General features: G+C 39.4%; 1 protein-coding gene across 2 annotated transcripts in view; it reads left to right on the top strand.

Moving 5' to 3' along the window:
• The window catches only part of PLXDC2 (plexin domain containing 2), a 477133-nt gene that overhangs the window by 159357 nt on the left and 292174 nt on the right, over window positions 1-25602 (top strand). For both annotated transcript variants that reach the window (XM_073885626.1, XM_025891922.2), the window contains one exon: window positions 7437-7648. In XM_073885626.1, the coding sequence (XP_073741727.1) occupies window positions 7437-7648 (212 nt within the window). The remainder of the gene's footprint in view (window positions 1-7436; window positions 7649-25602) is intronic.

Raw genomic sequence — 25602 nt, 5'->3', positions numbered from 1 at the left:
CTCTTTATAGATTATTTGTAGATTATTATAACCTGTAGACAGGTTCATATGGAAATGAGTTTATTCTCTAAGTCTGACAGATTTATCTGGAAAATCAGCAGATGGTCTGAGTTCTTTGATAATCATCTTTTTTATTATGAAACAGGAGGTTATCATCCCAGTAAAACATGTGAAATCTACTTGAAGGAATTCAGTTTTTCTTTCAAATTTCTATTAGGTAGTTAACAGAAAATCCTCAACAAAAAAAGTCAATGATTTATTTTCAAGCACTTCCCATTTCAAGATATAATAAAAAATATAATCAATATTAATGTGCTGTTACTTTCTGCTCTGTTTGTTCATTAGCATTATTTCATTTCCTCCCATTGACAGTCAACTTGATGGGCTATTGTATTCCTTTTCTGCTTTCACATGCTAGATTTTTTCCAGATTTTTGCTATTTTCAATAGCACATTTTGTCTAATTTATTTTTTTCCCTTTTAGCTTGTTTCTTTGTGTCATGTCATCAAGGTTTGTGACAGATAGCTAAATTGACCCCCCAAAAAGATTAATCAGAGGCAGATATCTACCAAGCCTCTGGATCCAGCTCTGGTTACTTTCCTAGTCTATCACTTACCACCTCATAATGCATCGATTTTCTCTTATGTAAGACAATTTAATAATAGTACATGCCAAACACATTAATGTATGCAGATGTTTAGAACAGTGCATCATATTTAATTAACCCCAAATTTAGTTTAGTTTTTATTATCAATATTAGTATGATTATTATGAATTCATAATCCATGCATAAACACCTCTTTTATAACTGTTAACAAAGTTTTATTCTTTGTATTTATTTTTAATACTTTAGTAAATATGTGGCACTGCCTTAAACTTGTCTTAAATCTCATTCATGATTGTTCGTAAAGCTAAGAATGTTTTCCATAGGATTCCATCTTTCTGTATAAAATTTAAAAGTTTGATTATTTTATTTAATAGTAAAATTAGAAAACTATTAATGCTTCACACTTGTAGAGTAATTCTCCACCTATTTTAAGTTAAAATTGTCCTTGTTTCATCTACTTCATAACTTTTCAATCTCACTGGGCCATGCCTGCATTCTTCAAAGACATGTGTTGAGTTTCTTACGGACTTCGTTAACCAAAAAGAACCAAGATGATAAACTGCAACCATAAATGTTGCTGAACATCACCCAACTGGCCAGTGAGCTATTTTTGAGTCAAACTCATGTCAGATAAATAAAAGCTGTTGTAGATTTGTTTTCTCTTTCTTCCACCCTTTTATCTGGCTACTCAGGAAGGTGGTTAAAATCTTAAGTTAGATAAGAGATTACACACATAATCTTTTAAGACTATGTCTCAGATGAGCAGCAACTTGGTCAATCATTCATTCGCTTATTCATTCATTTGTTATTCAGAAGATTTTAGATACTACTATATGTCAATGCCCATGCTTATAATGATGCGACAAAAGATGTAAATAAGATAGAGTCTCAGATCTGAAATATCTGTGTGTCAGGAGTCTTCCTAGGCCGGCCCCAGGTTTGGTGATATGCTAGGAGGACTCAGACAACTCAGCATATAGTTGTGCTCATGGCTATGATTTATTACAGCAAAAAGATACAAACCAAAATCCGTGAAGAGAAAAGACACTTGGGGCAATGTCTGGGAGAAACTAGGGCAAGTTTCCAAGAGTCCTCTCCAGCCGGAGCACATAGGACACATTTAATTTTTCCAGCAACAAGCCGTGATGATGCAGATAAAATATGATCAACCAGGGAAGTTCGTTAGAAACTCAGCAGCCAGTGTTTTTACTGGGAGCTGTTCACATAACCACCTTCTATCTAGCAGGTACCAAGAGTCCAGACTCCCAGAAGGAAGGCACGTGTTCAGCATAAACCATATTGTTTGCCCAAACAGTTTAGCCATAGTGAGCCACTCTTATCTGTTAGAGAATAGCAGGAAAATTCCCTAAATCTAAGTTTTCCAGATGCTTAGCCAAGGGCCAACCTAGTGAAGGGCCTGCTGAGTTAACTCTTTTCTGCAAAATCGTACATTCAAGTGGAGATAGGCAGAAGAGTGTTTAAAGAGTTGGGTAAAGAGAAGTATTGGATTATGACAAAAACCTCAATTAGCTCTCCCAGGGGAGTAAAGGGTAACTTCATTTAACAAGAGAATATTTGAGCTAGATCTTTAAGGAATTGTGAGATTTCCCAGAGTCTGGGGTGAAAAAGAGTTTTCCTCCATGCAAAGGTCATGGCAAGTAAAGAGATAATTGAGAAATTCTACATGATGGGAGCGTGGGGCATGATGGGGTGGGGTTGCAAAGAGAGGGAAGAGTGGTTGGAACAAGAGCATGGAGTGTTTGTCGGCGGTAAAGGAGATGGGTGGTAAGGAGCCATTAGAGGTTTTAATCAGAAGAGAGAAGTAAATAGCTTTGAAAGGTATCTCTGGTAGCAGATGGAAAAAAGATTGGAGAAGGAAGAGTTTGAAGACAAAAAGATCAGATAGGAGGCAAGAGATGATGAGGACATGCCCTAAGGCATGGGTCAACATTGGGACTAGAGCACAGGGCAGTGGTTCTCAAACAATGGGGCTCAAATAATCACGTGGGAAGTTTAAAAAGACTGTGACATCTAGGCCTACTGAAACCCTTTACTATCTCTCAACAGAACACTCCATATGGTTTCTTTTCTGGAGCTATCTTACTCTGATGCTGTCAGACAAAACCTCAAATCCACTGTGTAGTCATTTCATTATTGGACATAACCAAGGATATAACCATTTGTATAAAATTTCATCTTCACTTCCACAATGGATTAGGATGCAAAGCCACATTTAGGAGCCTACCTCAACCAGATCATTTCATCTATTCTCATCTATTCTCAGATTAATCTAGCCAGCAAAATCTGTTTGCAGTGAACAGTCTTAATGTTTCTGCAGAGGACTCACAGGGATGATTTGGTTCACTTGTAAAGTATAGACCAAAATGCTTGTCAAAAGGTATACAGGGGCGCCTGGGTGGCTCAGTTGGTTAAGCGACTGCCTTCGGCTCAGGTCATGATCCTGGAGTCCCGGAATCGAGTCCCGCATCGGGCTCCCTGCTCGGCAGGGAGTCTGCTTCTCCCTCTGACCCTCTTCCTTCTCGTGCTTTCTATCTCTCATTCTCTCTTTCAAATAAATAAATAAATAATCTTTAAAAAAAAAAAAAGGGGGCGCCTGGGTGGCTCAGTTGGTTACGCGACTGCCTTCGGCTCGGGTCATGGTCCTGGAGTCCCGGGATCGAGTCCCGCATCGGGCTCCCTGCTCGGCAGGGAGTCTGCATCTCCCTCGGACCCTCTTCCCTCTCATGTGCTCTATCTCTCATTCTCTCTCTCAAATAAATAAATAAAATCTTTAAAAAAAAAGGTATACAGATGGGTCCCAATTACATAAGATGCATGTCAATTTATGTACGTTTCTTGGTGGTTTGGCATGTATCGTGTGTATGATTTGTATGCAAGACACAAGAAATACTGTTAAAGATGGTTTCAACATATAACAATGGTTAAACATGTAACTATTGGTTAAATGTAAGCTATTTTAATAAAATCATTCAGATAAGACACAAATATGAACATGCCCAGCACAGTTTTTTTTTTGTTTTTATTTTAAATTACTTTACAGTATATAATGGCACAAAAGAGACTTGCAAGGTTTGCAAAGAATAATATGAGGATACACATGAGTTTCTTATTTTTACTCTCAGATTAACTAGACATTATTGGGTTTCATAACAATGTTCTATTTAGAATGTAATGAAGTACCTTCTTCAGTAATAGTGTATCTACTCTTTTAAGCGAATAAAATATCTCAAGAATGTGTAAGAACAATTTATATATTACATATATACAGAAATATGTCTGTGAGCTTTCTACCATATTCAAATGGGAGTCTTTAGATATATTTAATATTTCCATGAGCTATGTGATTAACAACTACAGCAAAATATGTTGGAGAAAATTATCTTTGAAAGTTTTCCATCAGTGGTTTAATTAACATACAGTGGACAGAAAGCAAACAATCTGTTCAGCCAGACTACTCAAAGGTCCCTCCTGTTGCTTTTGTTTTCACTACAGCTGGGAAGGGAAAAATTATATTACTTATAACCCTTTAGCTTGCTTCTGAGTAATTCGTTTTGGTGGTGATTTAAAGAATAATTTAAAATATTTTTATGAGTTTGAAAGCACATGAAGTGCATAGGAATAATTTACAATGTAGATAACCATGCTGTGGTTTTGCCAATTTTTCTCAGTCTTTATTTCTGTAAAACATTCATTCTTGACTTGTTTTATCTTGTCTAAAAATCATTCTGAAATGGGATCAAAATCTAAGCCAATTTCATACTCCAGTCTTGATGAACCATGGAGTACTGAATTATGAGCATATAGGAATGTTTCCTCTTATTATTCATAACACAACCAGAGAAAAATAATTAGATCTAAACTAGCAACCAAAAGAAAACTCACAGAAGCCAAGCCTTAAAGCTCACAAATTTTCTTATTAAAAAACCCCTCAGTTCCTTCCTTAGATCTTGTTTACTCTTTGTAAATATGAGAACCAGCAAGTAATCAAGAGACAGGTTTATAATGTTGAAGGTAGCAAATTCTAGGAGAAGCAAGCATATCCATAATGGAAGCAAACCAATCAACAGCTGTAATTGCTGTTAATGTGACCATGAAGCAAGAGAGAAAAAAATTATACAACACTGCTTTTTTTAGGGCAGGGGGAATATCAGGCAGTTAATATCCAGCAGCATGGACTGTTTCTAAGAAACCCAGAGTTGTTTTGAAAATTCTGTTTTGAAGATTTTAATAAAGATTACTTCTTTGAAGTTTTAGGTAGACTTCCTGATTTACGTTTTAGAGGAATGACAAACCTCTGCTGTTCCCTTTGTGTGATTCTTTTTAAAAACCATTTTTAAATCCAGGAGCATCTAATCTATTAACTGCATTATACTGGCTACATTTCGTACCTAGATTGACATTCTAACAAGAATTCTGTATAGATTTTCAGTGGTTCTGGTATGATTATTTGTATTCAGAGGGTCACCACCCTTAGTGCAGGACAAATGCACACCTTTAAAGTTAACCTAACTGTTGGGCTAGCAGGTCTTATCTGATTATTATAAAACTTTATAGCTTACTTTTGTTGTAAGCTGCCTCATATATTTTTGGTAATGAGGCAGGATATATAAATAAAGCAAATAAAATTGCTTTATGTAGCTTTGCCTAGAATCATAGGTCTTAGAGCCTGACACATCCTCAGAAAAAGCTGTCTGCTTTTGCAGGTAAGATATTTTCATTCCCGTTTAAAATATAGGGCAACCAAAGCGCAGAATTTTGTAAATTATGTTAGACCCCATATCCAGGAAACCTAACAAAAAATTCCACCCCCAGTCTTTTGAATCCTCGTACCATATTTCTTCCATTAATTCTGACTGGTCCAATCATTCTTGCCCCACAGAGACTGTCAACCGTTCATTTATCCATCCGTCAGTCAACAGACATTTATTCAGCACCATTCAACGGCCAGTGGGACAACAGCATTAAAAAAGAAACACTTTTCTATAGTGATGGTGATCCTCATTAGACATAATTATTGAACATTTACTGTGTGTGTCAGGGGGGAACATAATCAACCCTTTATGTAACATGAGATTTTTCAGCCTTACAACAATTCTGTGAATTGTGCATGGTGCTACATTTCTCTGGCTCTTGGGTCTTTCTTTGTGGAGCTCTTGGCTATTTCTGTCTTCATGGTTCATTTAAGCTCTAATATTCTGTGAGCCCAAGTTAAAGTCTAGATCACCAATACTATGGTGGTATTTTTCTCTGGGCTGTAACTGCCAAGGCATGAAGCAGTGAGAGATCTTTTAAGTTCATGGTGAAACCAAAGGATATCCTTCCTGTCTAGAAGAATTATTAGCACCTTTCTGAGTTGAAAAGGAAATTATTTTTTATTTTTTTATTTTTTTAAGATTTTATTTATTTATTCATGAGAGACACGGGGGGGGGGCAAAAGGAGAAGGAGGCTCCCAAGAAACAGGGAGCCCGATGCGGGACTTGATCCCAGGACCCCGGGATCATGACCTGAGCCAAAGGTAGACGCTCAACCATCTGAGCCACCCAGGTGCCCCCTTTTTTTTTTTTAAAGATTTTATTTATTTATTCATGAGAGACAGAGAGAGAAAGAGAGAGGCAGAGGGAGAAGCAGGCTCCCAAGGAACAGGGAGCCCGATGCGGAAAGGGAAATATTTTAGACCATTTGTGTGTGATTAGTAGTGGTAACCTTAATTTAGTTATTAGAGTTCTAAGTAGCTGATACAATGGTATTATAAGTCACATTAAATACATTTTCGTTTCTTGGAATGTTCTCCTATTGAAGGCAACCTTCAACATCACAGCTATAATTAAATCACTGCTCTCTTAGCCCTTTTTGAACCTGTATCCTGCTAGTTATAAAGGCTGTCAATTCATATCTTTGGGTAATAGTTGCGTAGAAGAAGGCTGTTCTTCTTGGTCAGAAACTGAATTTCCCATACTTGTGATACACCTCCTCCTACTGACCTACTGAAATCAAAGACTGGGAGTAATGATTACATCTTATTTTCCCTCCTGTAGTAGTAGGATGAGCTGGGTCAGCAAGGCCAGTCCCTGCTGATGGCTTTAAAATACCTTTGTGATTTGGTCTCTTCGCTTTCCCATCCATTCTCTAAGTGCCTATCACTGTCATCCTTCACCACCCTGCCAAGGGTCCAAGGTGAGAACTACACAAATGAACAAGAGCCTTTGTGATGCTTCCTGAAGGTGTTACTTATTACATGAGGTAGGCCATGAACCAAATCTGACTGGTGAGCTACAAGGCAGTTAGCACATTTACACAAAGATCATTCCATATATTATTTAACACATTCAAATACACTGTTACCTCTCTGCTGCGCAGCAGAACTTGTGTGAGGGGAATATACACTCACAAGTTAATAACGGCTGACTTATTTTTTTTTTCAAATGTGCTAAGAGTCACTAGGTTTCATTCCTTTGTTTGGATTGTAGCTTATTTTCTCAGAACAACTAGAGAATGTTTATGAAGTGTGTGTGTGGAGGGCGGGAAGGGGAAAGAATAAAAATGCGTTGCTTTAGGGCTGCACATCTGTTTCAGGGACTCTGCTGGATCTGCACATTAACCATTGCCACGGCTTATGGTGTGTTTTAAATTGCATTCTACGCAGAGATGTTCATCCCAACTCAAAATATTACAATTAAACAGATTTGCCTGTTAGGAGTTAGTTTCCTATCTTCATGACTGGGCAAAATTATTGTTCTGCTCTATTAGTTAGCATGCATATGACTCATAACAAGTGGTAACTCATTATTTTATTTCTTGTTCAAACAGATGGGCAATACCAAGTTGCTCAGGTCTTCCCGCAAGCAGACGAGGAAATGGAAGTGGACACACATGCATTCAGCCACCGGTGGAAAAGGAACTTGGATTCTCTCAAGGCAGCTGACTCTAACCGAGCAAGCATGGGCCAAGACTCCCCAGAGCCCAGAGGTTTCACAGACCTGCTACTGGACGATGGGCAGGACAACACCACGCAGATTGAGGTAGGTAAATAATCTGGGTAACTGAACTGGATTGACGACTGTATTTTCTGTGAGGCACCCAACTTTTGCGTATGGAGAGGCTCCACCTTCAGTTCACTCGAGAGCGTTGGTGGTATAGTGGTGAGCATAGCTGCCTTCCAGTTCACTCGAGAGCTTTTGGATTTTTTGGTAAGGATCAATTTAACTCATTAATAAATAATTAGTTAATATTCAGTAATTCAGTAGTCAATAATTATAACTATATGACATAGGTAAATACATAATAGCTAAGCCATTTAATCAGCCATGAGTACATTTACTCATGAAACAGACAAACACTGGCTTGCTATGGTGATGATCGTGAGGAGACACAAAGAGGAACACGATACAGCACCTGCCTGCAAGGAAGTCGCTATGTAACCACATCAGCTCTGTGCTACATGATACGTACAAGGATATATGGGAGCTGGAGCCTGGCATGGAGGAGGGCGAGGTCACCTGCTTGGGCCTGAGGGTGGGCCATTGTCAAAGAGGCTTAGCCTGGGAGCAGGCATTGAGGCAGGGGCTTGGCAGGTTGAGGGGAGTTCACCAGGTTGATTTCCTGTCGGTAGTGAGAAAGAAGATTCCTGGCAGAGTGAATTGCATCTGCAGTGGCCCAGTCTTAGAACGCTGGGGCACGCTGGAGAGTCTCATGGAGTGACCAACTGTCCCTTTTACCCAGAGCTGAGTGCTTTCCTCGGGTAGAGTGCTTTCAGTGCTAAAAACAAGACAGTTCTGGGCAAACTGGAATGGTCGTTCACTCTGTGACTGTAAGCAATTCTGTGTTATGGTTGGAGCTATGAAGTGGACGGAGGACAGTTGGAGATGGGTTTAATGAGTATGGAAGTTCGCTGAGGACACATTTTGGGCAGACTGTAAGGTTGCCCAGAGGCCTCAAGGGTGGTATTATATTGCTTAAATTCCCATAGTCCTTAGCATTGCAAATCATAAAATATGATCCTGTTAGTCCCCCGGAACTAACAAAAACAAACAGGTCAATCTTATGGAAATAAGCAAAAAAAAAAAAAACCACACCCAAGTGAGAATGTAGGCTATTTATTCGTTTGCTCTAGCAAGAGTCAGCTTCTACCACTTCCCTCTGGCAGAGACTCAAAAGCAGGCAGGGGAGTGGGAAAGTTTCTCGCTTAAAAAAAAAAAGGACAGGGGCACCTGGGTATCTCCGTTAGTTAAGCCTCTGACTCTTGGTTTCGGCGGGGGTCACAATCTCAGGGTCGTGAGATCCAGCCCCGCTTAGGGCTCTGCACTCAGCAGGGAGTCGGCTTGAGGATTCTGTTCCTCTGCCCTTCCCCCACTTTTGCGCATGCGCACACGCGTGTGCTCGTTCTCTCTCTCTCTCTCTCTCTCTCTCTCTCTCTCTCTCTCTCTCTTTCAAATAAACACGTCTTTATAAAAGAGAGACGTCTTCAAATATGCTTTCATGGGAAGTTGTTGGCATAGAGGAGCTGGAGACGGGCTAATTAGAAGCAGAGCATCTTATGTGATCGATTTGGGGAGCATATTTGGCTTATACTGAGTTGGACCCAGAGACGAAAAATAGGAAATCTGTCAGTTGTTCATCAATTCCTGCCCTTTCTGGGCTGATTGCTGACCAGGTTGCATTCTGGCTCCCTGGACTGGTTGCCGTAGAGTTTGGAGGTCGGTGTTCTATGGTCATCCGTGGTCTGGCCATCGTCTGTTTGAATATCCTCTCTTGATCTGAAGGTTTAGTTCCTATTTTCTCCCAGGTAGCAGGTTTATACGTTTTCAGAACCAGACAAGATTCTTTTTACTGCCCTGAAATACTCATTATTTAGGAAAAGAACTCAACTTCATGAAATAGACACTACATCGTTCTCCAAATAGTATCAAGGCATCATTTTGTTCCCGCATAGTGAGAGGAATCTTCAGAAGATCTGAAACCCAGGCCCTTGGGATTCTGTGGATGTGAAAGGCCCAGCAATTTTCAAAGCCCCTCTCCATCTCCTTAGCTAGTATGTGACTCTGGTGGTCCCTGGCTGCCCCAACCAGGCCCCTTAACAGGCAACAGAGGAGGTGCCAGGAGCAGAAGTCATATAATATCTGTAAGAGGTTATTCTGACTCCTGCAGAGTGCCTGCTATTTTGGCAACAGTGTTGTTATAGCAACTCGGAGAGGGTAACATAATTCTTCCCTGAGCGCTCTTTAGCTGGGGTGCAGCATAAAGAAAAGAGAGCTGAACAGAAGCAGAGGTGTTTACTCTCTGCCCAGAACTGGTAGCTCCCTGAGATTGAAAGGGGAGAACACACATTCCTAGAACTCCGTGATCTCTATACAGGATGCTGAATTTTCCAAATCATTCGTAAAATAGAAAATCCCTTTGCTTGGGGATGTATGAACACTCCTCAAAATATAATCCCAGTTGTTGTTATAGCCGTGATGTTGTTTTTCAGCCATTTTTTCTCTTTTTCTACCTTAACAGAGGAGATCCCATAATGTCAGGGATTTTGAATCAGTAAAACAAAGGAGGGAGGCTAGTGCTGGTGCAGGGAGCTGTGTACTGGGCAATCACTTGGTGCTAACACGTGCCGGGCGCTGTATGGAGATCATCTTGCCTGGTCTTGACATCAGCGTACTGAGATTTGTGTCTCCAGGTTCACTGGGTAATCTCAGTGCCTTTTGCATGACGGCAATTTCAGATTTAGGTTTAGTATTTCCCTAAACTCTTCCATTAATGAATAAAGGGGCTGGTATTTAAACCCAGGCCTGCCCAGCTGCCAAGCTTTATTCTTTCTACTTGGCTTTGCTTCCTCTACTAGAAGGAAAAGTAAATGGTACTTTGATTAGGTAATGATTTTGGACAGTGGCAGCACCCCAGTATCGATGAGAGTGCCTTCAGGGTTTCAACCTGGCGGGAAGGAGACTTCTCCCGAAGCTAGATTTCATAACAATATGGCTGCTTTTATTTGAAGAGTTTATTTATTCTGATGGGGTTCTGAGGATTGATGGAGATTATTGGGGACTGAAGTCCCATAAGTCACTCCTTGGCACTACCTCTAGTTCTGGAAACAAAAGCCTACATCTGAAACTTCTCTGCAAAGTTTATTTATCCTGGCCCTCGAAATGGCATTTTTGAACATTGTTGTGTCTCTTTTAGGGAAAATATTTTTGCCTGATGGAGTTAAACAGAAATAAGGAAGAAAGAAACCAAATGGTGATAGAGGGGCTACTCTGTGCCGGGCATTGTGACAAGGTCTTTCTTATCTCTTGGGAATAAGCATTTTGATTTATATTGCTTAATACAAGCAATGAGCATGAAAGACGATGTGTGCTTTTTCCCTTAGATGCTTCCAGAGTGGATGTCAAGAATGGGAATTACTTTACTCCAGAGCCCTGACTATAGTTGGTGGCTGTGAAAATAATTTGTATCCCAGTGAAACTTCAACCCCCCAGAATGGCATTCCTATGCATGTGCCCCCCTGGTTCTGCCATTGTCTAGACTTTCTACCCCACTTTCACCGAAGACAAAAACAAAAAACAATAGCATATTTACTATTCTGGCACAAATTCATTCAGACATAAACAAAGGCTGTTATTCTCTTAACTTGGTGACAGTATTTTTTTCTGGCTCTACACAAGAACAGATAATAGAGGGACTGGAAACCTGGAAAATTCTTCCAGTCGAAGTTTCTTGTTGTTGTCATTGCTTTCTTTTTTTTTTTTTTAAATATTCTTCTCCTGAAGATATAAAGATGTTTTGAAACCGTTTGTATTTCCTGATAAATAAGTAGGGACTCAACAGTTGGCAGACGCCTCTTGATCTGAATGTTGACTTCGGCTAGCCTTTTCTTCTTCTACTTTCTCTGTTCATGTGGACATGTAACCACTTGGCCATGTAAGAAGAATGGTGCCTTCTTCTGATGGGTGGGGATTAAGAGCAGTCACTGGTGTGCTACTTTTTGTAATTCCTTTGGGAATACAAGGTCTCCCAAGACTTTCAGGTAAGGCTGAATCGTGTTCATGATTCAACCGTGTGAGAGCCGCCTTCGGTGGGTCCCGTGGCCCCTGGGACCCTAGAGTGGATGAACAGCAAGAGTTTTCACCTTGTTGCTTGCTATTCCTCCCATGCTGGCCTGGAGCTCTTGCAGCCTCGGGGGCACCTTATGGAATGAGGAGCGCCTGAGCAGTGTTTGGTGAGAATTATTGGTCCTCATGAAGATCAGTTTCATCAACTGACTCCCTGTCACCGTGTTCGTAACTTACAGAAATCTGTTCCAAATTCCTTTCTCACACACTGAACCAAACATGGAGTTTCTGTCACGTATTCCCATGCAATATTTTGAGCTTCATCTTCCCCATCTTAAGACCATGAAAATGTTTTTGGAAAGGATCTTCAACTGTGATTTCTTTTTTTTTTTTTTTTGCCTTGATTCAAAAGCACCAGGATGACTTGAAGAAGGGAATATTCAAAATAGGGTTTATGGATCATAGGAGTGTAGCTCCATGGTCCAAAGTGACTCAGAAATTGTGAGCGAGCCCAGTGCCTCTCAAGGGTTGCACGTGTGACCAGACCACAGGCCATACTTTGAGTTTTGGAGAGTTAGACCACAAAGCAGATTTCGCTATTGATTTTGAAGATATAAATGTTCTGAAAAATCTTAGGTTATAAATTGAATTGCCTACCAACAGCATGTCTTGTGGATTTCTCATTTTGGTACCAAATTAAAAATTGCAGGCATATCCAGCAATTATACCCTCTATGTTCACATTAAAGCCCTTATCTGAGGAAGGTATAATTGAGAATGATCAGCAAATATGTGTGATGGATATAGCTAAAATCCAGAGACCAACTGTTTTTCTTCTAGATACATATGTAAAAACTTTTTTTGATCTTCTGCTATAGCACATTTCCAATTGTGTCTGCATCTTTTAAAAATTTTGCAATACATTTCTTTAAAAAGTTAGCAATCGCTAATGGCTGCACATAAGGTTATTATATATGCTCTAATATTTTATTGCAGTCCATAATTAAACAATCTGCTTGAAAGGAAAGAAGTCACTGGCAAGTACTTAATCTAAAAGAGATTGTGATTGCTTTGATGATTGTTTTACAAAGAGAAAGACATCCCGTATTGCCCCATGAAGGCAGAATCTTCCTGGTATATTTGCAGTATAGAGAATACATCAGATATTCTTAGATAATGGAAATCTTACTGCTTCTGTGTCTCAAGTCTAAGTAAGCTTTCTCAATTTCAAAGACCTGACAATCACAAAAATTAATATAAATATGGGATAGTAATAAGACATATCATCCCATTTCACAGAAATGGAGTAAGGAAGATTTACAGAGTACTGGCATGCTGATTCTTTTCTCGGGCCACTGCTCTGCTCAGTGAACTCACAGAAGATAATACTTATATATGAGAAGAACGTGATAGTGCAGATTTGTGACATTTTCCAAAAGAAAGAAAAGTATCACCTGATACTGAATAACTCTGCTACTATATTTATTATGAATGTGAAAAGCTGGTGTAGATTTTTTTTTTAATGAGGTATTTCCTTTTTAGGAGATCTTAAACTTGCAGAGGCTTCAGTATGTAGTTGCAGAATCAGAAAGCCATGTGAAGGGAGTGCTAAGATTAATCCTGGAGAAGCACCCTTATTTGACTCAAGAGTGAATTGAAATTTCCCAAATGCCATGTAGGTGTCAGATTTCGTTCCAAAGAAGATGAAAAAGCGAGCACTGAGAGGGTATGTGATTGAAAAGGAGGAGAAGTACTGCGTAAGTTAATCAGCACCCAGAGGAAGACCCTTATTCTGTAGAGAGCCAGGATTAATGTAGAGTCAAGGTGTCATCTGAACCAAGTGAGGAAGAGAGCGTTAGAAGATACCAAGCATCAGAGTATTTCTAGACAGAGAGTTTTGTACAGATAGGCAGGGCCAAGGCTTTAAACTCCCTTTTAGAAAATGTGTCCTGGTCTGTTCAGGCTCCTATAGCAAAACTACCAGAGACTGGGGGGCTTACACAACAAACATCTGTTTCTCATAGTTCTGCAGTCTGGTAAGTCCAGAATCAAGCTTTTGGCAGGTTGAGTGTCTGAGGAGAGCCCACTTCCTGGTTCATGGAAGGCTGTCTTTCTGCTGTGTCCTCACAGGGCTCAAGGGGCTAGAAAGCTCTCTGCGGTCTCTTTTATAGGGGCATTAATCCCATTCGGGAGGACGCCACCTTCATGACCTAATCACGTCCCCAAAGGCCACACCTCCACATGCCATCACATTGCATATGAGTTGAGGCGGGTGGGGGGGGCACAAGTGTTCGGATAACACTGTGCTAAGATACTTGGAATTGATCAAGAAGGTACTTGGAAGCTACTGAAAGATTATAAATAGGGAAAAGCAAGATTGCTTTGATGGTCCTAAAATACCGCCGGGGGGGGGCACTGAGGGATGGAAAGATGAATTAAATTTAGATGAGAATTGTTGTCAGGTAAAATGAGATGGTGTTAGAGGAAAGTTATGGATGAACATAAGGATTTCAGAAATACTCAGATTTCTACTCATTAACTTACATCATCCACCGTGACTGAAGTCTTGCCACCCCTTCTGGTGCTTGCTTGATGCTGAGAGTCACTTGTGGGTCCCTGTTATCTCCATCCCTGGCAGGGCATCCTGTTACACCCTTGACACCTCCCAACTCATATGGGTTGGGAATTGGCCTCAGGTCTTCAACTCCATATTGCCAAAGGTTGTATGTACACCGACAACAAAGTCTATCTTAATTCCTTCTGTTTGGGTAATTGGCAAAAACACCTAGTTTTAAACTTCTGATTTAATCCCATTCGGTTTCTTCTGGAATACTGATGAGGACTTTTAGTCTTCAAAAAAAGAAAATGCACTGAAAATAACAAATCAGGCAGAACTTACCTGCAATTATTACTCATCCTCTTAAAAGATAATGAGGATTAAAATAGAGTATCATATATCTTGCTCAAATGTAGATTATTCTTAGTTTGACATGCCAGCTCTCTATTGAAACAGAAATGAAAAAAGATCTATAACCGTCCTTCAAAGAGGTCCATAAGGGCGCCTGGGTGGCTCAGTCGTTAAGCATCTGCCTTCAGTTCAGGTCATGATCCCAGGGTCCTGGGATCGAGCCCCACATTGGGCTCCCTGCTTGGCGGGAAGCCTCCTTCTCCCTCTCCCACTCCCCGTTTGTGTTCCCTCTCTTGCTGTGTCTCTCTCTGTCAAATAAATAAATAAAGTATTAAAAAAAAAAAAGAAAGAGTTCCATAAAGAATAACTGAATTATCTCTATGATGCTTCACTGTTAGCTAATTGTGTTTACTTGCAGTAATGGCATGGAAATAGTCTTCGAAGTGATACATACAGGTTGTAAAATTATTAAGTTTGTTAATCATATAATTTATTTTCAGAATAAGAATTATATTTTAGAGTGAATAATATTCTTGTGTTCTTCATGTACAAAGAGAAACACCATATCTAACCTCCCCCAACCAGACCCCTCAGATTAATTGTAAAAATATTGCACAGAGTTTTTTCCTACCTCAATTTCCTACCCATTCATGAGGACCCTGTTATATTTTCTGCCTTTCTTTGTATTAACTGGGACAGCAAGAGGAAACTCCTAACATAGGGAACCACCAGGTAACTGCTAATAGTTGAATTTTTGTTGTATCTCATCTTACAATCTTATTTTTCCTCTTTGTCCAGACCATCTTCCAATGGGACATTTAAAAAACACTTTTATGAAAATTATTATTTTCAATATCAAAAAGTATAGTATTGCTTAATGCCATAGGTCTAGATCTTTACCTAGATTGATTTTTTTTTTAAAATCTGAAAAAACAGATTGTTTTGGTTGTCCAGAACATGTACAGTTTTTATACATTGAGCAAAGGGCTCAGGGTGAAGGCACAAGCGGCCATTAAGTATGGGCTAGAAGTCAGGAGCAAAAAAGCCAGCAGCTGCTTGAGTCCCCTGTTCTCTGGGCAGCCCATGGAGAAGGATCCCAAAGTACTCCAGGCAAGGCTGTGTCCCATTTGGTTTTCTTCTTTATTGGAGAAGCGTGAGGGTAGCATTGCACAGGGGATATAAATACCCAAGGATCGAAGCGCCTGGGTGGTTCAGTCAGTTAAGCATCTGCCTTCAGCTCAGGTCATGATCTCAGGGTCCTGGGATCAAGCCCCACATGGGGCTCCTGCTCAGCGGGGAGCCTGCTTCTCTCTCTCCTTTTGCCCCTCCCCCACACCTGTGCTCTCTCTCACTCTCTCTCTCTCTCAAATAAATAAATAAGATCTTTTTTTTAAAAAAAAGTACTCAAGGATCAAGCACAAGCAGTCAGGCTTACCTGCCAGCCCTTTAGGAAGGGCCAGCACCTGGGCTGGGGTTACCAGATGCCACAGAAAGTTCAGTTCAGGCTGAGCCTTTCTCGTTGTGGGATGCATAACTTGTCTCCTTAGATAGGTAGCTTCTGGGCAACAGAGAGACAGCTTCTGGGGTCATTTGCTGGACAGCCCCACTCTATATTAGTGGATTATGCCTTAAGGACTCGTTTTCTTTTTTTCCATGATTTTTTTTTTCAGAATCAGAAACAGAATAATAAAGTGATTATAGCTCAAAGACTAAATGGGTTTGGGTTGGCACAGGCATGTCAATGGCATGATTTCTATTACTATAGAAATAGTAATAGAAATTACTATTTCTACATCCGGGGAGAGTATTGAGGCCACTGCTTATGCCCATGAAGATTTGGAGCATAATGAATCTGCCAGCCCTTATAAGGAAGCAAACTTCCTTAATTTTTAGAGATACTAATACCATTTGGGTACACTAAATCACACCAAGTCTTCGCCATTTATTTTATCTAACAAATTAATGTGCACTCTGTCTTGAGGCACCAATGCATTGGAAAAATAAAGACTACAGGCCTCTGAAAAACAGTGATGTTCTGTAATTTTATGTGATTCCCATAAGTTTCTGTGGACCTTTGTCAAAGATATCTCATGGGTCTTTGCCAAATACTATGACTTAGATGGAAATACCGCTTGGTCTGTACATTACAGTTGAGTTGGCCATTACAAATACGGAGACACCTAAAATTTTCTGACTATTTAAACTTAAGGTATGAAAAATTGCATTTTTATTTTTAAGCAATGATGTATAACATATTTTTACTAAGTGTTCAGGGGACTTTCCCTTCACCTTGTATTTCTGAAGCAGTTTTAAGGCAGATAAGGATCTCTTTATAACAAAGCATGCACATGTATATTCATATTCATCGCTTTTGCATCTGTCATAAAGAAATTTGCTAATGTAGCACTCTATACTCTATTAAGGAAGGCATCAAATATATTACGGTCCTTTTAAGAAAGGGTAGTTAACATTCAGAATGAAAAGAGACTACTTTAATTTTCTTCTTGAAAGAAAGAAAACCCCTCTGTTCATGCCCCAGTGACGCATAGATATCTGAATCTGTCTAGAAACAAGAGAGGGATTGAACTCTGCAGCCCTTGGGGACAGTTGTTTTGAGCTATTTTCCATATGGTATTTTAAGCCTGAGCTCTTAAATTGAAATAATAGTTTGGAATCCATGGCACTGAATTGAATGAATGGATTAAACACTGCTGAAATTATTTCTCTTTTACAAATAATTTCTAGCTCTTTTATAAATGTCATATGTTTAACTGATCTCCAGCTCAAAGCTACGGAAAACACTAACATTCACCTTTTAGACAATGCCTCTATCTATCTATCTGTCTGTCTGTCTATCTATCTGTCTATGTTATTTTGGATTCACAGTACTCATCCCACTTGTGACCAAAGGTATTTAAAAGAAAACTTTGCAAAGCAAAATTCTATCTGTTTAACTTAAAATTTTCACTTAGTCACAGCACCTTTTAAGGGGGTCGTTTAGGTACTTCCAAAACTAAAAGCATTTCATCTGGTGATGGGAGATACTGCCTAAAAAAAAGCAATGCTGGTGATGCTTCTTCCTAACCTTTTAGGGTTTCATGACTTCTAGCCTGGAACATTTTATAATTTTCAAAGTTAAATGCAATGATTTGTGGTTGTCAGATTTTTTTTTTCTCTAAGAAAATTTTAAGTTGTAATAATCTCCACTTATCTTAGGTTAGACGTTGCACAGTGGTCATATTTGAATGCAAATTTAAAGGTAGTATAGAGTAAAAGATCATTTAAAATTTCATGTTCTGGAAATATTTACATAGAAACACTAACAAACCTCCCCAAAGAACTTGGAAAGACAGTGAATTCGTTCATTATCAATAGACTGTACAATGATCTGTTATCTTAAAAATCAAGTATAAACAATTACTCTCCTTCTTAAATCCCAGTTGAACAAAGAATGACTTGTCATCTTTCTCTGTCCAGTGAGAAATCAGATGTCATGATTTTTACAAGTGAACAGGATTAATCTTTACCAGAATAGAAAAATGTCATATTCAAATAGGAAAAATGAAATCTGAAGAATAAGGAAACAGCTTCATGAATAAATATAGAAATGTGCCAGATCAAAATAATGATTATCATTAGAAATTTTTCTCACATTACTAATTGGACCTGGTGATAGTAAAATTGTCTCTCAAGGTAAACAAAATATTTAGATAAATCTTTGTATATATACTGTTCCTTAAAAACCTTGTGGAAAGTAGTATTTTCTGCTAGAAACCTAAGGAAATAATCAGTGTATTCAAAACCTCCCCCATCCCTCCTGCCAACAGCCCATTCATCATGAGTCTGTTTACAGAAGACTTCAGAAGGCAGCTACAGTTCAGTTACTCATTGGTCCACAAAGAACTGAACTGGAAATCAAAATCACTTTCACCATGATGATCAAAACGTTATTTTGCCTCACTGAAGAGGTTTGTTTGGTCTGAGCAGATTTAGAATGTATTTGACCTGCTTTATTCAAGAATTTTTGTTGCTGAACAATTGTAATGGCCACTTGAAGGAATTTTTTTTTTAATTTTGCTTTGTAAAGGTATATTTCTTACTTTGTTATTAAAAAAAAGAATGTGATATATTCTGCATACAACCAAAGTCATTTGCATAAAAGAACGAAAGAAAAAAAATCCTGCATTTTTATATCCTTAAGAAAAATGTTTAACCGAGTTCAAAGGGAATTATTTTTTTTTAAATTGGTGAGCACTTGTGAATGCAAATTAGAATAAATCTTAAATGACTGTGGAACTGTCCTTCCTGATTTCCTATTGACTTTTTAAATGTTGGCAATAAAGGATCTAGAAAGAGGAAATGATTTCCTGCTTTGAAACAGTCCCTGAAACAAAGCAATGAGTGAGTTGACAGCGTGGAAGCAGAATCTGGGACAAACATTAATTTTCTCACTTTGTTCCTTTTTATTCTAGCACTGCTTTCTACCTCGTGATCTTTCTGTCTGCTCAGTAGCCACTATGCCAATGTATAATTGTTTTTCTTTGGTCTGCAGTTGCAAAATTAAAATTAAAGAACTTGGCATTGTAGGTAGTAGTTTAAAAAATCCATATGTGTATGCTATATACTAGAGACTTTATTTTTTCAAAGCCTGCAAATATTGATTTTGGTAATTTGTAACTGTTTGTGTGTGTTATCTATTCATGTTTGTGTGTCTATGTATTGTGTATATGTACATGTACACATATGTGTGTGTTCATCATTCCTAATCATAGTTAATAAAAGTCCCTTCTGTGGGAGAAAATTAATTGTGGCTTGAATAGCTCCCTTCTACCTTACCCTTAGTTTATACTTGAATTCGGTGTCTTATTTTCCTGAACAATACAACCAGCACATTTTTTTTTTCCCCATGGGGACAATAAAAATGAAACAGCTACCTGGAGGACTGGCCAACACTCCCTTTTGCTTCAGTGAATGCTTTAAATATGCTCTTTAGATTATGATGCTGGAAGATGAAGAGAGGCGGGACGAGGAATCAAAGCATAATGAGTTTTTCTAAATAATGGGGATCAGAAATTATGAAAAATGGAAAGGACATAAGTTGGTGGGCTTCAGATAATGGGGCAGCTCAAATGGGGCCCTCCAGTTCTCTCCCCCTGTTCAGCACATGCACGGAGACCCCTATGAGGCTTGTTTCCTAGTCTCTTTCGATCACTGTGGTCCCTCTTCTTCCTTAGTGGCAAATTTGCCATCTCCGCCAAGTATTCCTCTTGACTAGAAACTCACATGCTACTAACAACTTGTGTAGTCTAAATCTGCCCTCCCATGTCTCCATTACTGCAAGGCCATGGGAGAGGTATAAAGTGAGTTCCCTTCTAGAGGAAGTGAAAGGGCCTCTCTATTTAAAGCAAGGTTTGGCAAATGAAACTCCATGGATATATCTCCAAACCATAAAGTCATGAAATGACCAGACTATTTCATAAGACCCAGACTAGGGAAGTCTAACTCGGATGACAACCTCTGTAGAGGGGACAAGGCTGAATATTTTGTTCATGTTCATAAAGCATTCATTGATCTGAAGCAGATTTTATTGGATGTAGGAAGAGTGGTATTTAAGTGAGGGTTAAACATAAAACCCAGAAAGGATAGAAAGACTTTCCTTCCTTTTTTGACCAAGAAAACCAAGACTCACTTGTGGCTTGGACTGTGAGTAAAACAGAATGTGACAAGGACTAACACTAGATTACCAGCAAAAGCCTGATATTTGTGTTGGCCATTTCCACATTAAAATGAGTAGTGGAGTGAGGTATGCAATTATAGTTTGTCTGCTGGGATTCTTTGTGCAGCAGTAAATTTGTTTGTTCCCTCAAATGGTCTGAGTACCATTTTCTTCTGCCGAAGAAGAGATGAAGAACGAGGGAAAGAAAGGCAGTTACAGTGGTGCAGAGAAAGCGTGTATCCTGTGGCTGTGGTGGGGAGCCCCCCACCCTCAGGCACAGGCATAGGGAGGCATCCCCAGTGCCCATCTGGAAATGGTACTCGTTTCCACCGGTGCCCCCCATCTACCTGTCCTGATGGAAGCTCATGCTCCCTACCCAGGCTCTCTCCCCTCATCCCCGCAGCTGTATTTTTGAGGGATTCCAGATTTGCGGCTGTCCCCATATAAAACCCAAGTAAGAGACAGCAGCTCGCCTGTATTAGCAGGGTCACTCCTTCCTACAGTGTTCTGGAAGAGAGCGAAGGGATGCCACCAGCAGTTTGCAAAGGCAAAGGAGCCCTTGCAGGAAAAGCATCCTCCCGGCTTGAGCCAGCCGCTGCTGGTTCTGGGCTTTCTTCAGTCATTTCCCTTCTACTGTGGCTGTTTTTATCCACTTTCCTGCCTTTCTCTCTGCTTCCCCTCTGAGAAAACCACAAATTAAAATGCTGCAAAAGCACACATTCCTGAGGACAGAGACAAAGAGACAGAGACCGAGAACCGAGATGTGCTTTACTGCTTTCTGTCCATGCCGCTGACAAGAGAAAACCTGAAGCCACTGCTGTGCATCTTGACCCACCCTGAGTGCTAATGGGGCCTTGTCAGTTGACAGCTCCCATCAATAGTGCTTCCAGATAGGCCACTGGGCACCTCAGTAGAAAAGAGGGGGATAAGGCTCAACAAACCATTGAACCCTTGCAGGGTGGCGCACCCACTTACTCCTTGGTGGATCATCCGTGACCCCAGGCTTCGTTGCATAGAGTAACCCACATCATAACTTCCTGTAGGGAATCAGGAGAGACAGATTTCCAAGTACCTCTGTGATATGATCAATCTGGAGTTTCTCTTTCCATTTGCCTGATGGATTATATATCTGCCTACTTCTGACATGAAGTAATCGAATTACGTTGTTAAAATCCCTGTATGAACCACCGTTTTGGTTTGATCACTCCCTTTCGTTCACGTAGATTTCATCCAAACAGTATTCCATATAGTAAATGTTTCCCTTCCTAAACTCCTAGCATGCTCCAAGTTTGTTTTCCTGTGATTTTACTAAAATTGCCTTGCTTGAGTTCTGAGTGTTCTGACTCTTCAGTCCCATATTTAAAGATAATCACTGGATTTCATTCAGTTGGCAAGTTCTGGTCCCTGGGGTCATGCCAGTCATAATCCAAAAAACAAAAAAAAAAAATTAACAGCACATGCAGCATGATTTATTCAAGGGAATTTCTTCCTGGATGTAGGAAAACAATGGGACATGGGCACTGTGGCAGACCAGAATGAGAATACCTAGCTAATGAGGTAGCTGCTACGCAGCGATGGTAGACTGGGGCCATGTGGGAACATGGGCACAAGATGGCAGATCTTATAGTTTCTCAAGAGATATCAAAACACTTAAATGTTGGCTATTCTTTCATTTTTTTAAAAGATTTTACTTATTTATTTGAGAGAGAGAGAGAGAGAGAGCATGAGCGGGGGTGGGGGGGACAGGGGGGAAAGGAGAAACAGGCTTCCCGCTGATCAGGGAGCCCAACTCGGGACTTGGGCTCAGGATCATGACCTGAGCTAAAGGCAGATGCTCAACTGACTGAGCTGCTCAGGCGCCCCTCTTTCATTGTTTCTCTTAATCACATGTGGACTAATACAGTGATGGCAAGATAAAGTATGTCCACAGGGCCATCTATCCAATGGGCCAACCAGATGCTGTTGGTAGTGTATACCAAACAAATGACTAATCAGATTCTTAACTGACACAAACTTACCGTGTTGTCTTTCAGCGGGCGCCTCACTGCTGCCTTCATGTGCTTCTCAGAGGCAGAGACTATATGTTGAGTTGAATTCAGTGTCAAATATAATATGATTCTGGATTATATATTCCAGACTTATCACACCCTACTTTTCCTCTTTACCTATTTTATGTGCATACAGTCTAAGCGGACAGCTTCCTATTGCTCCCATTGGAAACAAGTTATTGAAAACAAGAAGTGGAAGATGGTGTTAGAGGCCTCATCTTCACTGGTTATTTTGAAGGAAGTCCCCACGATTATTTTCTTGTTCCTCAAAAATATTACAGTGTATGAAACCACTGTCTTGAGCAATCTCTGGCTTGTTTATGATTGAGTCAATATTCTATGTTTCAAAAATATTTAGACATAATGAGAAAAACTTCTACATACTCTATTAATTACATATAAATGTTACTTTTAAGCAATGACATTTCTTCAAATAAACATTTTGTTGTTTCTCTTGGAAGACTGAAACATTTTTAGACTTAGCAGTAAAACAGATTTAGAAAATCAAAGTGATTTGAGACATTGGCAAAAGGTCCAACTTTTAATAACACAGAAGTGTGGTCTGGTCTGTGTCTCTAACCAGCTTACTAAAGATAATAAATAACAAATGGATTAAATTGTACGATCATATGATCCCCATGTATTCAGTAGTATTGAGTATATATATGTATATATAAGAGCCATAAACATTTCTTTTTTGTTGTTTTTAAGATATTATTTATTTATTTGAGAGAGAGAGTGAGCGAGAGAGAGAGCACAAGCAGGGGGAGCAGCAGAGAGAGAAGGGGAAACAGGCTCCCCACTGAGCAGGGAGCCCAACGTGGGATCATGACCTGAGCTGAAGGCAAATGCTTAACTGACTGAGCCACCCAGGTGCCTCTAGCCATAAACATTTCTAATTTGCACATAGATTTAGGAGAAAACAAGAATGAAACTCAACAAAATAACTGTTTGGGGAGCAAACTTTTAGTCTGAGAACTTTGTATTTCTTTTTAATTTTATAGCAGTTTCTATAGATATAAATGGTACCTTACACAAAATACTTGCTCTAGAGGTATGATGAAGTAACTGGGTTCAGCCTAGACTACTGACAGAGCCAAGATAAGGACTCACATCGCCTGTTTCTGGCTCCTGATGCCAGCCAACCCTTCCTATGTACCACCACACTGCAGCTCTGTCTCTTGATTCCCGAAACCTGACATTTGGTGCTGTGGACTGAATTGTGCCTCCCTGCCCCTAAATTCATATGTTGAAGCCCTAACCTCCAACGTGACTGTATTTGGAGATGGGGGCCTTTAGAGAGGTAATTAAGGTTAAATGAGGGTGGGGTCTTAGTCTGACAGGATTGTTGGCCTTATAAGTAAAGGAAGAGAGAGGGAGAGAGAGCGCTCTTTCCCCTTTCATGCACACCGAGAAAAGTCTAACCAGGGAGAGGGTTCTCATCAGAATGTGATCATGCTGGCACCCTCATCTCAGACTTCCAGCCTCTAGAGCCATGAGACAATAAACATCTGTTATTCAGTCTATGGTATTTAGTTAATGCAGCCCAAGTGGACAAAGATACCTGATGTATATGGAGAAATACCATATTACGTGAAACTTCCTGAAAGACATCCTTATGAAGTTTCCAGTCTGGGCCCTACTCCTCTTCAATCATGTGCCTTGCTGCATGGATCCTCATATTGCATTTTCTTTCTACGTGTTTCCTCACAACACATTTCTCAGTGAACACATGATAGTTTCTTTTGTGAAGAAAAGTTTGCCAAACTAAGCTTTGTCTTCTTCATTCATATGGATTCCCTGTCTGTGGCACTAAAGAGAGGCCTTTAACCTCTTTTTTATGCGTATGTCTATGCTCATGGCCTATTATTTGTAAACAGTATTTTCTTAATAGTCTGAAGTTTTGGCTACAGTAACTCAGAAACGGAATTGTATGACTACATTCTTCACCTCTCTCCCACATTTTTCATGTGTGGACAGAACCACTCAGGACTGCATACAACTTCAGTAAACCTTAGTTAATGATGGATGCTTTTCTTCTTGCACCCTTGATAACCCTATTTAGAATAAGATGTTGCAGGGGCACCTGGGTGGCTCACTTGGTTAAGAGTCTGACTCTTGGTTTCGGCTCAGGTCATGATCTTGGGGTCGTGAATTCAAGCCCTGTGGTGGGCTCCATACTTGGTAGGGAGTCTGCTTGAGATTCTCTCTCTTTCTCTCCGAAAAAAGTAAATAAGTCTTTAAAAAAAAAGAAGAAGAAGAAGATATTACATACAGTAAATAGTGTCCTAAGAGTTTTGACCTAAATAAATGAATACAGGCCAGAGATAAGATGTAGAAATGAAAGATGGTAATTACAAAAAAAAAAAAAATCTAGAGCTTTTTTATAAAGTTCAGATTGATTTCAGGTTATTTCCTATCTAAATAACAAATTGTTTATTTAGTCACCAATTCAGGAAGTATTTTTTAATATAGCCAAACTAAACCTTGTTTAAGTATAGTTAATGATAGATAAAATAATCTGAGATATTATAAAATGCATTTCTTATCCAGATACATGAATCTTATCTATAAGATCCCCAACAGTCCTTGCTCAGAGTCTTCCAATGGGAATTTTACCTGTCTTAAGAGAGAAACTTTTATTTCTGACATCTTAATTTATTAAAGTTTTTTTTTTTTTCATCCTTAGCCCTGTTTTATCCCCAGCACATTCACTCATGTATCTTCATTCTGACCTCTGCATGCAGTAAGGCAAGTTCTTTGTCATCCAGGGTTCTCTTCCCCATTCATTTCTCACATGACTTGACCTATAAACCTCAACCATTTAGATCTTCCTCCTCTGGCCACATTTTATTTATTTGATGTATTATTAAAATGCTGAAATCACAATTGTACTCAGCAAGAATTCATCACGGAACTATTGTGTATCAAGTAGTGGACTAGCAACTGTGCCTTAAATTATGATTGGGTAAATAGTATAAATGTATGTATACTTTACAAATTGATTGATTGATTGATGTTTAGGAATACGTTTTTTTAAAAAGTTTCCTAGGTTTTATTCATCCATTTTTTTAAAACTTACTCTTTCAACAAATATCTAATCAGTGTTAGCTACTAGTATTTTTTTAGTAAATAGAGCAGAAATGAACCATGCCTTCTTAGAGCTTACAGTCTAGTGGGATAAAGTAATAAATAAGTCTAAAAGCATAAATATGAAGGAACAAAGTGGGTGCAGGGATAAGGATTATTAGCGGGGAGTGAAG

This window comes from Callorhinus ursinus, unplaced genomic scaffold (genome assembly GCF_003265705.2).
Source record: "Callorhinus ursinus isolate GAN/ISIS: 27379988/994484 unplaced genomic scaffold, GSC_fseal_2.0 scaffold63, whole genome shotgun sequence".
NCBI classification, from domain to species: Eukaryota; Metazoa; Chordata; class Mammalia; order Carnivora; family Otariidae; genus Callorhinus; species Callorhinus ursinus.
Note: the sequence above shows the minus strand (reverse complement) of the source record. Positions and strands in the feature narration are given on the sequence as shown.